Source organism: Trachurus trachurus (assembly GCF_905171665.1).
Source record: "Trachurus trachurus genome assembly, chromosome: 12".
Taxonomy (NCBI): domain Eukaryota; kingdom Metazoa; phylum Chordata; class Actinopteri; order Carangiformes; family Carangidae; genus Trachurus; species Trachurus trachurus.
In genome coordinates, this window is record NC_139908.1 from 4,296,742 (window position 1) to 4,312,430 (window position 15,689).

Below are 15,689 nucleotides of genomic sequence, written 5' to 3' on the forward strand. Positions count from 1 at the left end.
ATTTCAATCAGATTCATTGATCATGAGACTGTTTTAGTTTAATTAGAAGCAGGTTTGTTTCCATCTTTCTCTCAGAGCTGAAACTGATCAGTATTTATTGATTATTGAGTCAGATGTTTGTTCTGGTTTCTCTTTCACTCTGATGTAAATGAGCAGCAGCAGATGACTTCAAATGATCGATTGATTATCAACCGCTAGATCCAAATATTCGTGATTGATTGACTAATTGATCGATCAATTGATGTCTCAGAACGTCTTTCAGCTCAATAAAAATCTAAGAAAACTGCAGAAGAATTCACAGATTCCAGTTTAAGAAGTTTTGTCTTATTTGTTAAAACATAAAATTGATTGAATGATTGATTGATTATTGGAACAGCTGCGGATTGAGTTTATATCTAATCTCTCAGATTTCAATCAGATTAATTGATCATGAGACTTTTCTGTTTAATTAGAACGAGGTTTGTTTCCATCGCTCTCATGTCTGATTGATCGACATCAAATCAGAGCTGAAACTGATCAGTATTGATCGATTATTGAGTCAGAAATTAAAGTGAAATGTTTGTTCTAGTTTCTCATTCACTCTGATGTAAAAAGAGCTGCAAATAATCAATCGATTATCAATCACTAGTAGATTATCTCCTCACTCCAACACTATCTGGACTCAAACCTGTGTCTCTCCGTGACCTCTGACCTCTGACCCCGGGGCGTGTGACTGACCTCCATGACCCCGGTGACCTCCATCAGGGGGACGAGCTCGGCCTTCACACAGTAGCTCAGCCGGCGGGTCAGCTCGGTCAGCAGCGCTCGGAACGGCCACAGCTCCTCCAGCTCCTAGCACACACACACACACACACACACACACACACACACACACACACACACACACACACACACACACACACACACACACACACTGTCAGTCACAGACGCAGAGTGGGCGGGGCCTTGTCTGTTTTTCTAACTTTAATCCTCTTGTTTTCCATCTCTTTTACTGCTCCTTCTTTCCTCCTTTCCTTCTGTCCTTCCTTCCTCTCTCCCTCCTCTCTCTCTCCCTTCCTTCTGTTCCTCCACCCCTTCTTCCTTCCTCCCTCCCTCCTTTCTCTCCCTTCCTTCTGTCCCTCCATCCTTCCTTCCTCCTTCCCCTCTCTCTCTCCTTTCCTCCCTTCCTCCCTTCCTTCTGTTCCTCCATCCTTCCCCTCTCTCTCTCTCCTTTCCTCCCTTCCTTCTCAAAGTCAAAGTCAAAGTCAAAATCATTTATTAGTCTCCCGAAGGAGAAATTTCTCTCGGACAGAGAGCAGTGCTGCGTCACAACAAAGACAAAAACAGTACAAGGGAAAAACAGCAGAGAAGTACTAAAAACATACAATAAAATCATTAAAGTGCAATATGCCTCAGAAAAGTACTAGTGGCAGATGTGAGGACACGCAAACATTCATACATATCATCACACAAGCTGCTCATTCATAAATTTAGTGGACAGAGGGATGAATGAACGAGTTTTTGAGGCAATTGTGCCTGCAAACAACACGCAAACATTCATACATATCATCACACAAGCTGCTCATTCATAAATTTAATGGACAGAGGGATGAACGAGTTTTTGAGGCGATTGTGCCTGCACAAAGGGACTCGATATCTTCTACCTGAATTTAAAAGCTCATATTCAGGGAGAAGTGCGTGCGTAGGATCTGCTAGAACAGAGTTAGTCAGCCTGATGGTGGCCTGTTCAAACAGATCTTGGGGTGAGCGTGGGACAGGGGAACCCAAGATTTTGCTAGCCGTCTTGACCAGGTTGAGTATTTGAGATTTGGCTTTTACTGTGAGATTACCAAACCAGGACGTAATGCCGTATCTCAGGATGGACTCAATGGCAGCGCAATAGAAGATGTTCATGATGTTAGAGCTAACGCCGAATAGGCGGAGTCGCCTGAGAAAGTGAAGGCGCTGATGGATCACACATGTGGCAGGTGTGTGTGCCAGGTGAGATCACTATCTATATGCACGCCCAAATACTTTACTGAGTCGACTTGTCTGATGTCGTTACCATGTATGGCGACAGGGCGACTGTCACCTACAGATCATGGGTCAAGAATAATTTCAACAGTTTTACATGTATTGATATACAGTTTATGAGTATCACACCAAACAACAAACTTATCGACAGCAGCTTTGTGGTTGTCTAAGTTGTTGGTGAGCAGACTGAGGATTACAGTGTCGTCTGAGTACTTAAGAACAAGTTGGTTAGGCTGAGAACTACCACAATCATTAGTATACAGCGTAAAAAGAAAAGGTGAACTGACGCACCCCTGGGGGGCCCCTGTACTGCTTAAGGAAAGATTAGAAAGGACAGAATTAAATTTCACCTGCTGGGACCGCGAGGAGAGAAAAGAGTGATACCATTTGATTAAAAAAGGATTCACATCCAGCTTCGCTAATTTCTTAAGAAGAATGTGTGTTTGGATCGAGTTGAAAGCCGAACTAAAATCAATAAAAAGCAGCCTGGCGTAAGCTGCTGGGCTCTCCAAATGTTTTAAAGAAAAATGCATTAAAGTGGCAATAGCATCGCTCGTACTGCGTTTTTTTGAGTAGGCGAACTGTAGATGGTCAAGGGATTGCGCCACATCTGCCTGCAGTACCTCTAATAAAAGTCTCTCCAGAGATTTCATAACATTGGACGTGAGAGCAATGGGTCGATAATCATTGTTAACCTGGGGACATGATGATTTGGGAACTGGTATTATAATTGATTTTTTCCAGAGATCTGGTACAATGTGAGTGTCTATGGAAAGCTGGAAGAGCCGGTGCCAGACAGGTGAAAGTTCATCAGCAAAGGTTTTAAGAAAAAGTGCTGACAGATTATCTGGCCCCACTGCTTTTTTCGCATTCATAGATTTAAACACTTTGTTAACAGAAAGAGGGTCAATAACAATCCTGTGCACATCGCGATCACAGGTGACATTTTCTAAAACAGCACGACATTCATGTACACTGTCTGAGTTCTCAAAGCGCAGGTAAAAATCATTTAACTCGTTAGCTCTAACAGATTCATTAAGAGCATATGGGGCCTTCTTTTTAGTGTCCATATTGGTCATACCCCGGATACAGTCCCACAGTTTTTTTGTGTTTGAGGAGGACAGCTGCTGTTCTGCCCGCTCCTTATGCTGCGACCGAGATATTCGCAGCTGCTGGTTGAGATCTTTTTGAGCAGCCCTGACTCCTGCCTTATCATTTAGTTTGAAGGCTTGCTTCTTCCTGAGAATGCATTCCTTAATACCCCTGGTCATATAAGGCTTGTTGTTCGGGAACCTTTTGACAGTCTTTTGGGGTATGATTGAGTCAATACAAAAAGAAATATAGGCAGAGATAGAGTCAGTGGCAGAATTAATGTCATTGCCCTCAAAGAAAATGTCCCAGTCAGTACATAAAAAACAGCCTTTGAGCTCCTCCGTTTTGTCGCTAGACCATACCTTTACAGTATGGGATTCTGGCTTACTGGATTTAAAAAGAGACCGGTATGTTGGGAGCAGCTGGACAGCATTGTGGTCAGAATTACTAAGGGGAGGTCTTGCTCTTGCTGTATAGAGGGATTATCTGTTTACCAACAAATCAGGATGCGTGCGCAACCTGACTGCAGAAAGAACCGGTTGTCATGGTTACCTCCATGGATCTAGTGTAGTCAAAGCGGTGTTAGCTAGCGATGTTGTCAGCCTACCACAACAGTTTATCACCTACTGATGTAGTGTGTGTTTTATACATAGACTGTAGGTTTTATAACGGCAGGGAAAAAAAAAAAAAAAACGTCAGGACGGAGGATCGAGTTTGTACCGCGGCCACGGCAACTCAGCCACGGGACAAGACACGGACTCTCACAGCACGGCGTCGGTTATCGGTAAAAACAACACTGTCACTGTGCATCCCTAACGTTACCTACAGTTATTTAACAGACAATAATGTTCAGGAAAACACTCACGATTACAAAACTCAGTGTCTGTGAGGACTGAGCTGCTGCCTGGTCAGAGACGAGGGAAGAGACGGACCTGTCTAAAGTCTGGAACAACTGCATAACGTAACTGTAACGTTACATGCATGGCTGAGTATGTACCGGACCGGTAATCTAAAACAATGTAGCTTAACGTTAATTAATGTCAGCTTGCTTTCCATTAGTATGTGACCTCGTCTTCAGTCACTGTCGTAGTAAACATTTCACAACTCATTCGCTGCAGTTATAACGTTACAGCTGTGCCTGTGAGCATTTAGCTTTATCACCATTCAAACCAACGTATCTAACACGTTATATTGCTCGAAATTAATCGCCAATGTACTATTTTCTCTCTCGTTTGCCTTGAAAGGGGTGCGAGTTGACGGTATTCTGTTAAATTTGCGCGTTTTGTTATTTTTATCAAAACAATTAGTGCAACTTCCAGCACAAAAAGACACGATCACGGCTCTTGCTGCTCTCTTTCTGCAGGCGACATGCGCAGTAGAACCTCTGTGACGTAGGCTGGTAATCCCTCTATAGGCATTCTGTCCCTCCATCCTTCCTCCCTCCTTCCACCCTCTCTCCTTTCCTCCCTTCCTCTCTCTCTCCCTCCTTCCCCTCTCTCTCTCTCTCCTTTCCTCCCTTCCTTCTGTCCCTCCATCCCTCCTTCCCCTTTCTCTCTCTCCTTTCCTCCCTTCCTCTCTCCCTCCATCCCTCCTCCCTCCTTCCCCTCTCTCCTTTCCTCCCTTCCTTCTGTTCTTCCACCCCTCCTTCCTTTCTCCCTCCTTTCTCTCCCTTCCTTCAGTCCCTCCATCCTTCCTTCCTCCCTCCCTCCCTCCCCTCTTCCCCACCCCCTCTCTCTCCTTTACTCCCTTCTCCCTTCTTTCTGTCCCGCCTTCCTTCCTCCCTCCTCTCTCTCCTTTCCTTCCTTCCTTCCTTCCTTCGGCGTGGCCTGTGTGGTAGGGGGCGTGGCCTGTGTGTGAGGGGGCGTGGCCTGTTACCTGGGTGAAGTGCAGCACGCAGGAGCAGAAGGCGGAGGAGGAGCTGAGCAGCGTCTGGACGAAGCCTCGGCTCAGCTGGAAGCGACTCGACACCAACCACAGGTCTGTTTCCTTCAGCAGAGAGAACAGGACCAGAGCCAGGTACATCCTGCCCACCACCGCCGCGTCCGCGCTCTGACCGCACAGAGACACAGAGAGGGTTAATACATCTAATCCAGCCAATAAAACTGGTCACAACTGGAACAGAATGGAAGGAGCCAATCAGGGTTCCCACTCTTTCTTGAAACCATTTCCCAGCACTTTTCCAGGACATTTTCAGCTGCTACAGTCTGACAGACAAGTTTATCCCGCCACACACTAACACATCCATAGCTCCCATTCATGCTTTGAAGAAGTCTTTTCGACAGTTGTAGCTTATTTTGTACATTTAATCAGTTTGTTTCTATGTTTATTCCTCTCTCTCATTCTCTCTCCCAGAAGACTGATTTAAAGATGTGCACTTTAACTTATCTATGACATAATATCTTACATGCTTAGAAATTAAGACAATTTTATCATAGAACAATGCAAAAACATGTTGTTTTTGTTTTTAAACCACACCTACAACAGCTCTCTGTAACTATCTATCTGTCCTTTATCAGAGAAGACAACGGGTCCAACACTGGAAACACTCATCGACTCAATGTCGATAGTTTTCTCACTAGGAACGTCTTTGGGAAATAAATCCTTGGTGGGGTCTGAAAAAGTCAAACTGAGATCTGGCAGCTGGTATCATGATGTGATAAATAATTTTCCAGGACAACTCAAGATTTTCCAGGACATTTGACTATTTTTTTTCAATTTCCATGTGTTTTCCATGACTAGAAAATTGGTCAACCATTTTCCAGGTTTTCCAGGACTGGGAACCCTGCCAATAAACGATCTGTTGGAGCTGTTTATTGACTGTTAGTATTTAGTGCTGTTTAGTTCAGTATTTCATGTAGTGAGTATTTAGTTTAGATTATTCTGAATCAATTTATTTGATTTCATTATAATTAGATTTCTGTTAGTTTATTATTATTTTTAGTTATATTTTTCTTGTGTTCAGACAATTGAAATCAAGAGTGATGTTACCTGCTTGACAGTTTCGACTGTGACTCCAGTCTTCCTCAGAAGCGTCATCCGACGTGTTACTGACGTGTCATTTATCAGCTGGTCGGTACGGCGGACCTGTCAGAGTCCGCCGTACCGACCGCGCCCCCTCCGCACGTCGGATGACGCTTCTGAGGAAGACTGGAGTCACAGTCGAAACTGTCAAGCAGGTAACATCACTCTTGATTTCAATTGTCTGAACACAAGAAAAATATAACTAATATATTTGAGAAGACAAAATGAACATAATTAATCTATTATTATTTTTGTTTAGGTGTTCTCTTATTTATTATTTGTGTTTTGGTTCATTCACCTGAGATTATATACAGTATATACACCGTAGGCTCACGGTAAGGGACCAGCATGCACCTGGGTGGGCTAATGGCTTTTTACCACAGGATTTTTCTTTGTTCTTTGTTCGCTGCTTTTCTGGTTAAATAAACCACATTTTTGTTGAAACTGGACATTTGTTATGACATTATATTTTTCATCCCGTCCGTGTACATCACAACCCATAGTGCAGCAGTGGCCCTTTCATTTTTATGATTTAAAGTTTGATTTGAAACTTGTATTTGTTTTGACAAACGGCTACTACACCATCTAAATATAAAAACTCCTAGAATGAGCCATGGGTGGAGTCACATGACTCTGGAGTCAGTGGAGAAGTCACAGTGTTGTTGTGTACAAAGTCAACGCTTTGGGCACAAATAAGTTGCGTCGGCCAGCGCTCGACTCATGTCCTGTCAGGTGTCACTGTAAACTTCTCTAAAAATTGTCATTTTCTCTGTATCAGCAACAAATCATAAAAGTACGACTGACAATAACACCAAACGACCAAAGTTTGACCCCTTTCTATATTCTGAAGGTTTTTACAGAAGTGTTTGTTGATACATCATTCACAGCCTGATTTATGCAACATTTACAGAGTGATAAAAAGAGATATCCAAAATCCTCCTCTGTAAAAACTGTCAACAAAATAAAACAAGAATTTTGAAAGTGGCTTCATCCATTGTTCAAATTTCTGTTCTGGAAATATATGCAAATTAGCACATATTTAATTAGATATTGCCTCATTTACATAATTAAACATAAAAAGTGTCACAGTGATATCTGTTAGTTGAAAACAGAGAACAACTCCAAGGCACTGTCTCTTTAAATCGATAAAATAACTTTATTTATCTGGCATCGTCACAATTATTAAAAATAACTCTAACGTAAAGAGTCTTTTTTCTTTTTGACTCCCTGTTGAAATCTTGATGAGTTATTTTTAACGTCATTGTGACGATGCCAGATAAATAAATGCATTTTATTGATTTAAAGCAACACTAAAGAACTTTTATTTTTGGTTGAAGGTCGTATTTTGCCTGAAGGAAAACTCCATTTCCCATGAGCACCAGCGTGTAGCAACGTAAACATCCTAATCTCTCAGTCGCGTGCAGCTGGATTAGAAATTAACAGAAGACGAGTCCAAACTACGTTTCTGTTTCCAGCGGCTGTTTGAGCGATGAGATAATATCTAACTGTGGCTAAACACAATATCATATGACGATGTTGACAATAAGAAATGTTTAACTTTGTTTCAGCACCGTATGTAGTGTTGGTTTAAAGACAGTTTCTCTCTGTTTTTACTCCTACATCTCTCTCCTCTAATTGAGAGACAAATGCAGGAAGCTCTTCCTTGTTTGATCAGTTTTTTAAACGATTTAAATAGTTCGTTCGTCACATAAAAGTGAGAAAACCAACCGTCCAAAGGAGGAAACTGTCACATTATTGAGTTTCCTGGTTGACAGTTTGTTAGTAGCTGGAGGTAAAGCTATGGAGGACGTCAGAGTAAATCTGCTGCTAGGATTTTCTCTCTAAATCAAATTTGTTTCTTGGTACACAGTTGTGGGACGATAAATTAATAATTAGCATTAATCCTGTCAGAATAAACATGTTAATCACTACAAATGATTAACATCAAAATAAAAACCATAAGAATAATGTTGGTAAATGATTAAAACAGCTTTTACTACTGTGATGAATATGGGAATGACTAAATAAAGAGGTGAATTAGACTTCTAATTTTACACTCTTCCTCACATTAGGACACATAGACACTGACTTTTTTGGTTTAAAAAAATCCTTATATGGGCGCAGAGACCTCAACCCCCCCTCCGCCAAATGTTTAACCTAAAGTTAAAGAGCTCATCATCATCATCATCATCATCATCATCATTGTTGTTGTGTCCTCTCACGTTTTTCACCGCCTGTCCTGCAGCTTTTCTGGCCACGAAGCTTTCAGCCACGCCGACGGCCGCAGACATCTTCTGTTCAGCCACCGACAGCAGAGTGAACTGGAGTCAAAGAGACAAAGAGACACGGCGTCACACAGAGTACTAACGCTATCTCTTCTCTTTTCTTGTCATGTTTCTTTTTAAATGTTTTTGTTAATTCTTTTAATGTTCCTTCTTTTATTGCGAAGCACTTTGAGCTACAATAATTGTATGAGATGTGTTATATACTATTATTATAATTAACTTAAAGGGACAACGAGGAGTTTCTATTTGGTTATAAAAAAGTCTCATATTAATGTGGATGAATCTACGTTACCACTTGTTAATGGGCCCATTTTTGATAAATATATCGTTTTGTCTCTATGGTTATTTTGTTATTATTAGTGGTGGTGGAAATGCTGGGCGAGCCGACCAGCGTTTCTTTACTTTCGGTTTCGTGGCGAGTCATGAGAATAACGCCGCCGAATCTCCGTTTATGGTCGGAACTACGACGGTATGTGATCGTCTTCCAACCTCTGACTTTAATTCTTGATGAATGAAAACATGAGTCTGTCTTGCACCGGTCAAAGAATTTCACGGTGCGGAGGCTCATAAATGTAGTGTGAAAACACTTCGCTTTTCCAAAACTCCTCGTTGTCCCTTTAATGATTTTGAAAAAGCTCATATTCATAACCATAAATTCACTAATCAAACTTCATGTTTTTGCCACTTTGAAAAGGAAATCACACAACACATTAACGCAATCAGTCTGGAGATCTGAAAACAAGAAAGACGTAAAGACTCTGGAGTTACGTTCTTTGTTTCAATGTTTTTGAAATGACTTTGTGTTTTAATACTCTTAATATATTTATTTTCTTCTCCTGCATATTATGATACTAGATCGTCTGTTTGCTCTCTTGGCATCACTCTACTCTGAACCGTAACCTCCTCACTCAAACTGTAAATGACAAAGACAGAGAGAGAGAGATGGCGTCCTGCAGAGAGTCCTGTACCTGTCTGAAGTAAACCATCCAATCCGGTTTGACCTGAGCCACCAGGTCGTAGGGCGTCACCAGGTAGACCAGGTGCAGGTAGCTGTTGAGCATCAGAGCCTCCAGGCCGCGGGACAGGTCTCTGTAGAGGACGTCGCTGTAGGACAAGTCCACCGAGCCTGGGGGACACAGGACGTCAGGTTGGTGCATTTTACAGAGGTTCCCTGAACGCCTCACATGTTAAAGGGATGGTTCAACATTTTGGCAAATTGGCCCATTGCCATAATCCCTATAGTCATAGCAGTAGGTTTGTTAACTTTAATTGTTGGTGCAAGCTATTTTTAGAACGGCGGAGCAGAGCCGTGAGCTGTTCAGAGCTACGCTACGGAGGCTCATGGGATTTCTGGGTTTCCCTCATCAAACTCATCAAATACACAATCCAACAACTCCACAACGCTCTGGTGGACAAGTTGTGACCTGCACATTCACCACACTATGAGATAATAACACAACGTTACCACACAGAGTTGTTTTAGAGGGAAATACAGAGACTGTTGATGAAAAACTGAAGGCAACACGCATCAGCGGTTTTGCATGAATTTCCCTCTAAAACAACTCTGTGTGGTAACGTTGTGTTATTATCTCATAGCGTGGTGAATGTGCAGCTCACAACTTGTCCACCAGAGCGTTGTGGAGTTGTTGGATTGTGTATTTGATGAGTTTGATGAGGGAAACCAAGAAATCCCATGAGCCTCCGTAGCGTAGCTCTGAGCAGCTCACGGCTCTGCTCCGCCGTTCTAAAAATAGCTTGCACCGACAATTAAAGGTAACAAACCTACTGCTATGACTATAGGGATTATGGCAATGGACCAATTTGCCAAAATGTTGAACTATCCCTTTAAACTCTCAGTAGAAGCTACAGTGACGTCACCGTGACATCACCACCGTCACCTTTGTACGTGGCCCGTCCGAGCTTGGTGACCTCCAGGCTTTGAGGGCCCTCCGTCGTCACGGTAACCAGCTCCTTCTCCTTCAGCCGGTCGACACACTGCGCCACCGCGTCGCTCAGGCAACGGTCCGCACACAGCTCGGCCTGCTGCACCCACAGCAGCGTCCCCTTCAGGAACTCCCACAGCTGCTCCACCGACGTGCACATCTGCAACACACACACACACACACACACACAGTTAGTATAGTTTTAAAATGTTAATTAGTTTTTATTTTCAGTTTGCTTTTTTATTCCAGTTTAGTTTTAGTGAGTTGAACAAGTGATGAAACAGTTTTATAGTTTTTATTTGTGAGGAATTAACTAGTTTTTATTTCAGGATTTAGGTTTTAAGCCTCTGTCAGATGAACTTCCACATTTGTGGGATTTAAATGATCTGTTGATTATTTAAACGATGAATCGATTAGTTGCTTGGTCAATAACATGTTAAAAAATGTTGAAAAACATCCTCAAATGTCTTGTTTTGTTCAGAAACCAAAGAGAGACTCAGTTTATTGTCATAAAGGAACAAAGAAACCAGAAATATTCACATTGAAGAAGCTGAAATCAGAGAATTCTGACTTTTTCTATCAAAATAGTTGTCTAGTGTAGTTAAATAATCAATTATTGTTTGATTAATCGAGGAATAGTTGCAGTTTTTCCCTTTTAGTTGCATCCAATAATGTTCCCATCAGTCCTCATTAGGTTCCATTCACTCTTCGTACTCCAAGTCGTCCCATATTGAGCTTTAGACATCTCTAAGAAAACTACAACTAAGCTGATGTTATCTGACTGAACTTTAGTTTCAGTTAGTTTTACATTGTTCGTTTTGGTTTTATTTATTTTTTAAAAGTATTTTGGGACTTTTTTTTGCTTTTATTTGTCGGTCTAGTTGAGAGAGACAGGAAATGTGGAGGCAGAGAGGGGGAGAACACAGGAGGTGACGGACACAGGGACTCACGTTGAGGCCGATGAGAGACAGGATGAGGCTGAGGAGACCCTTCCCTCCGTCCTGCAGCAGGTTACTGTAACAGTTCTCCATCGGGGCGCAGACCAGAGTCTTCGCCTGCAACACAGGTCACAGGTCAGAGGTCAAAGCTGCAGCATCATAACAGAGAACATGGATCTGCCCTTTGTTTTCCTTTCTCCTTTAAAACAGTTTTTGCGGCAGTGAAAGAGATTTTACAGCGTTGGATTGATCAGCTCAGATCAGTGTCATCATGCAAAAGTTTGGGCAAAATATCTGAAGCAATATCAGTGTTTTATTTTAGTTTTATTTATTTATTTTTACAGTTTTAAGGCCCTTTTACACCAGGGACGTATTTTTCACGCAAATAATTTACTATTATTTACACACTGTGATAGTTTCCAAAGGGGGGGGGCTACTAGCTACTAACGATGCAGGGGGCCCAGACCTTTGCTGAGGGACCTTTTCATTTTGTGTCTGTTTGAAAATGTAGGAAAGAAAAAGTAAAGAAAAAAATATTGTTTAAAAGGTAAAGGGAATTTTAATATATCAATATCTATAGAAAAAGATCAATTCCTCTGATTAAGCCTCCATCAGTTTGTTTTCTAAGGTCTGAACCGACTTTAAGTGATGTCCTGTCGTCGATGTCCATGTCCTCACTCACCATGACTCTGTCCTTGCTCTGCAGGATGAGGACGCTCTCTCCCACGGAGTCGATCCCGGCCCGTCCCGCTCGTCCCACCATCTGTTTGTACTGGCTCCTCTTCAGGAAGTCGGACGCCACGTACGGAGACCGGAGGATGACTCTGTGGAGACGACGGGACACACGGTATCAGGCTTTGATGCAGCAGGTAACTGGAATTATGTTTAATATGTGGATACGAGACTGACAACTGGGGCTTTTATTTTGAAAAGTCACTTAAAAATGGCCGCCATACCTTATAAAGCAACGTTTTATTCATCCACTGGATCAAATCAAACATTTTAACAGTGAAAAATATGATTTAAAAAAAAAAATTATCAAAATAAAAAGAAATTTCAGTAAAAATGTTAAAGGCATAGTTCAACATTTTGGCAAATTGGCCCATTGCCATAATCCCTATAGTCATAGCAGTAGGTTCGTTACCTTTAATTGTCGTTGCAAGCTATTTTTAGAACGGCTCAGAGCTACGCTACGGAGGCTCAGGGGATTTCTTGGTTTCCCTCATCAAACTCATCAAATACACAATCCAACAACTCCACAACGCTCTGGTGGACAAGTTGTGACCTGCACATTCACCACGCGATGAGATAATAACACAACGTTACCACACAGAGTTGTTTTAGAGGGAAATTCATGCAAAACTGCTGATGTGCGTTGCCTTCAGGGACAGTTTTTCATCAAGCAGTCTCTGTATTTCCCTCTAAAACAACTCTGTCTGGTAACGTTGTGTTATTATCTCATAGCGTGGTGAATGTGCAGGTCACAACTTGTCCACCAGAGCGTTGTGGAGTTGTTGGATTGTGTATTTGATGAGTTTGATGAGGGAAACCAAGAAATCCCATGAGCCTCCGTAGCGTAGCTCTGAGCAGCTCACAGCTCTGCTCCGCCGTTCTAAAACCGACAATTAAAGGTAACGAACCTACTGCTATGACTATAGGGATTATGGCAATGGCAATTTGCTAGTAAAATGTTGAACTATCCCTTTAAATAAGTTTACATCAGACAGACTGATGTCGTTCATATTGTTTTCTATGTCCCTAACTCAACTCTAATGAAGTTTGTCCAAGTGGAGTTGCCGTACGTAGCTGTCAAAGATGGCGCTGTGACTGTAATCTGGCAACCACTGTGCCTCTTTCCGCTACCTTGTAGCTATGGTAACGTGTTGAGCCGTGTAGTGGGCGGAGCCTCACCTGCGGGCCGGTAGGTTGATGCCTGCGGCCAGCGTGGAGGTGCAGGTGAGCAGACACAGAACCCCGGCGGCGTACGCCTCCTCCACCAGCCGCCGCTCCTCCGTGGTCAGGCCGCTGTGGTGATAGGCCAGACCGAACGGCACCGTGCGCCTCAGCACCGGACACAGAGAGCCGCCGCCGCCGGCACGCAGCTCCGCCAGCAGCACCGCCTTCTCCGCCTCGCGGTGCCGCAGGAAGTCCCTGCACCAGAAACACAGAGCGTCACTGCTGTGGACCGGGACCAGGACCGGTGCAGTACCAAATGTGTCCGGGCTGCCAGATTTGTCCGGGGGCCGCGACTGGCGATGACGTGGCACATCGTGATTGGTCATGAGGATTTATAAAAGTTGTAGGTAGACGAAAGTGAGCTATTTATATTTTCTAATGATAACATTAAAGCAGAAGTAAGCAGAATATTTGTGTTAATCTAAGTCTTAAATAGTTATATCTTCCGACAGCAATCACTTCTATAGAGTGTTTGGTCTGAAACACGGGTCTGTCAGTCACTCTGCTCTGCTCTGAGCCGAGGAGAAAACGTTCCTTGTATCCTACAACCTTTATCCAATGAGGAGAGAGAACAGCATAAAGGGGCGGTCCTCTCTGTGTGTGCAGCCAAGGGATGCGCGTGAATGTGGTGACGTAGGGACGAGGGCGGGGACTGCTAACTCTATCTGCTGACAAGAAGTTAGCCAAAACCACCGGATCGCTTACTTCTGCTTTAAACATTTACACAACAACAGTGACGAAAATGATTAAAATACTGTAATTAGCGCGGGCGTTCACGAACGTTTGTTTGACGTTGCCATGGAGATCTGAGCCAAATCTCGCGAGAGTGTGTGTGTTGAGCCAGAGACAGGTCTTTTCTCCTGAATTGTCCGTCTGAAAATTGCCATTTTCGTGTCAAACTGTTCAGAAGAGATGTGTCTTGTGACAGATGAGTCCAATATTCACTATGGAGCGAAGTGACTAACTTCGCCAACATCCACGGTAGCATCTAAGTAATTGCATTACGCCACCACGACCAATCACAATGTGCCACGTCATCGCCAGTCGCGGGCCCGGACACATTTGGTACCTACACCGGAACCGGAACCAGAACCAGAACCAGAGTGGGACCAGAACCGGTACCGGGACCAGAACCAAAACCGGGGTCAGAAGCAGAACTAGAGCTGGGGCTAGAACCAGAACTGGAACAGGAACCAGAACTGGACCAAAACCAGGACCAAGAGTGGGGCCAGAACCGGTACCGGGGCAAGGTCCAGATTTAGAACCAGGACCGGAGCTGGAGCCAGAACCAGAACTGGACCAAAGCGGGACAAGAACCTGGACCAGGACCAGAACCAGAACCAGAACCGTCAGTCGGACTCACTCTTTGAGGTACTTGCAGATCATCGCTGCCACGTTCTCACAGTTCTTCTTGGTGGGACAGAAGACCAGACAGGAGTGGGCAGGAATCACCTCGGTAACCAGGGCGATGATGTGGTCCGGGTCCAACTTCTGCATCGCGCTCGAGTACTGACGGACCCACAGAGACCAGAGAGACCAGAGAGACCAGAGAGACCGGACCCATCAGAACCACAGCTCTACTACATCTACGTCATTTATCCCGTTTCTCTGACGTGTCAGTGAACGCATCGTCACCTTGTAGTTGAGGAGCCGTGAGAACCGGAAGCCGTTCTCCTCCTTCGGGTCGACCTCGTAGATGGTGTCGCTCAGTTTGACGAATTCCTTCAGCTCCACCTGAGGACGGAGGAGAGAGGACCGGTCCACGTCAGGGCCACAGAACCACAGAACCACAGAGGAAACTGATCTAAAGTGGTCTGAACTGGTCTAAAATTGATATTAACTGGTCTGAACTGGTCTTAAACTGCTCTAAACTACAGTGAACTGGTCTAAACTGGCTTGAACTGGTCTAAGCCTGGTCTGAAGCCGGTCTGAACTGGTCTAAACTGGCTTGAACTGGTCTAAGCCTGGTCTGAAGCAGGTCTGAACTGGTCTAAACTGGCTTGAACTGGTTTAAAACTGGTCTGATGCTGGTATGAACTAGTGTGAACTAGTTTGCACTGGTCTTAAACTGGGTCTGAACTGGTCTAAACCTGGTCTGAAGTCGGTATTAACTGGTCTGAACTGGTATAAAACTGGTCTGAACTGGTCTAAACCTGGTCTGAAGTTGGTATTAACTGGTCTGAACTGGTCTACACCTGGTCTGAAGTCGGTATTAACTGGTCTGAACCGGTATAAAACTGGTCTGAACTAGTCTGAACTGGTCTAAACCTGATCTGCACTGGTCTCAACTAGCCTGAACTTTGTCTGAAGCAGGTCTGAACTGGTGTAAACTGGTCTAAAACTGGATCTGAACTGGTCAGAACCTGATTTCAAATGGTCTGAACTGGTTTTACACTGGATTGAACTTGTGTGAACTGGTTTAAACTGGTCTGAACCGGTCT

At 43.6% G+C, this 15,689-nt stretch overlaps 1 protein-coding gene across 1 annotated transcript in view; it reads right to left on the reverse strand.

Moving 5' to 3' along the window:
- Positions 1–15,689, reverse strand: part of LOC310995043 (helicase POLQ-like) — a gene marked incomplete at its 5' end in the record, with an annotated part of 30,087 nt that overhangs the window by 2,042 nt on the left and 12,356 nt on the right. Inside the window, 10 exons of the mRNA XM_083983970.1 lie at positions 718–831; positions 4,981–5,154; positions 8,349–8,447; positions 9,380–9,537; positions 10,310–10,514; positions 11,305–11,409; positions 11,975–12,116; positions 13,204–13,443; positions 14,612–14,757; positions 14,884–14,982. Of these exons, the coding sequence (XP_083840096.1) occupies positions 718–831; positions 4,981–5,154; positions 8,349–8,447; positions 9,380–9,537; positions 10,310–10,514; positions 11,305–11,409; positions 11,975–12,116; positions 13,204–13,443; positions 14,612–14,757; positions 14,884–14,982 (1,482 nt within the window). The remainder of the gene's footprint in view (positions 1–717; positions 832–4,980; positions 5,155–8,348; positions 8,448–9,379; positions 9,538–10,309; positions 10,515–11,304; positions 11,410–11,974; positions 12,117–13,203; positions 13,444–14,611; positions 14,758–14,883; positions 14,983–15,689) is intronic.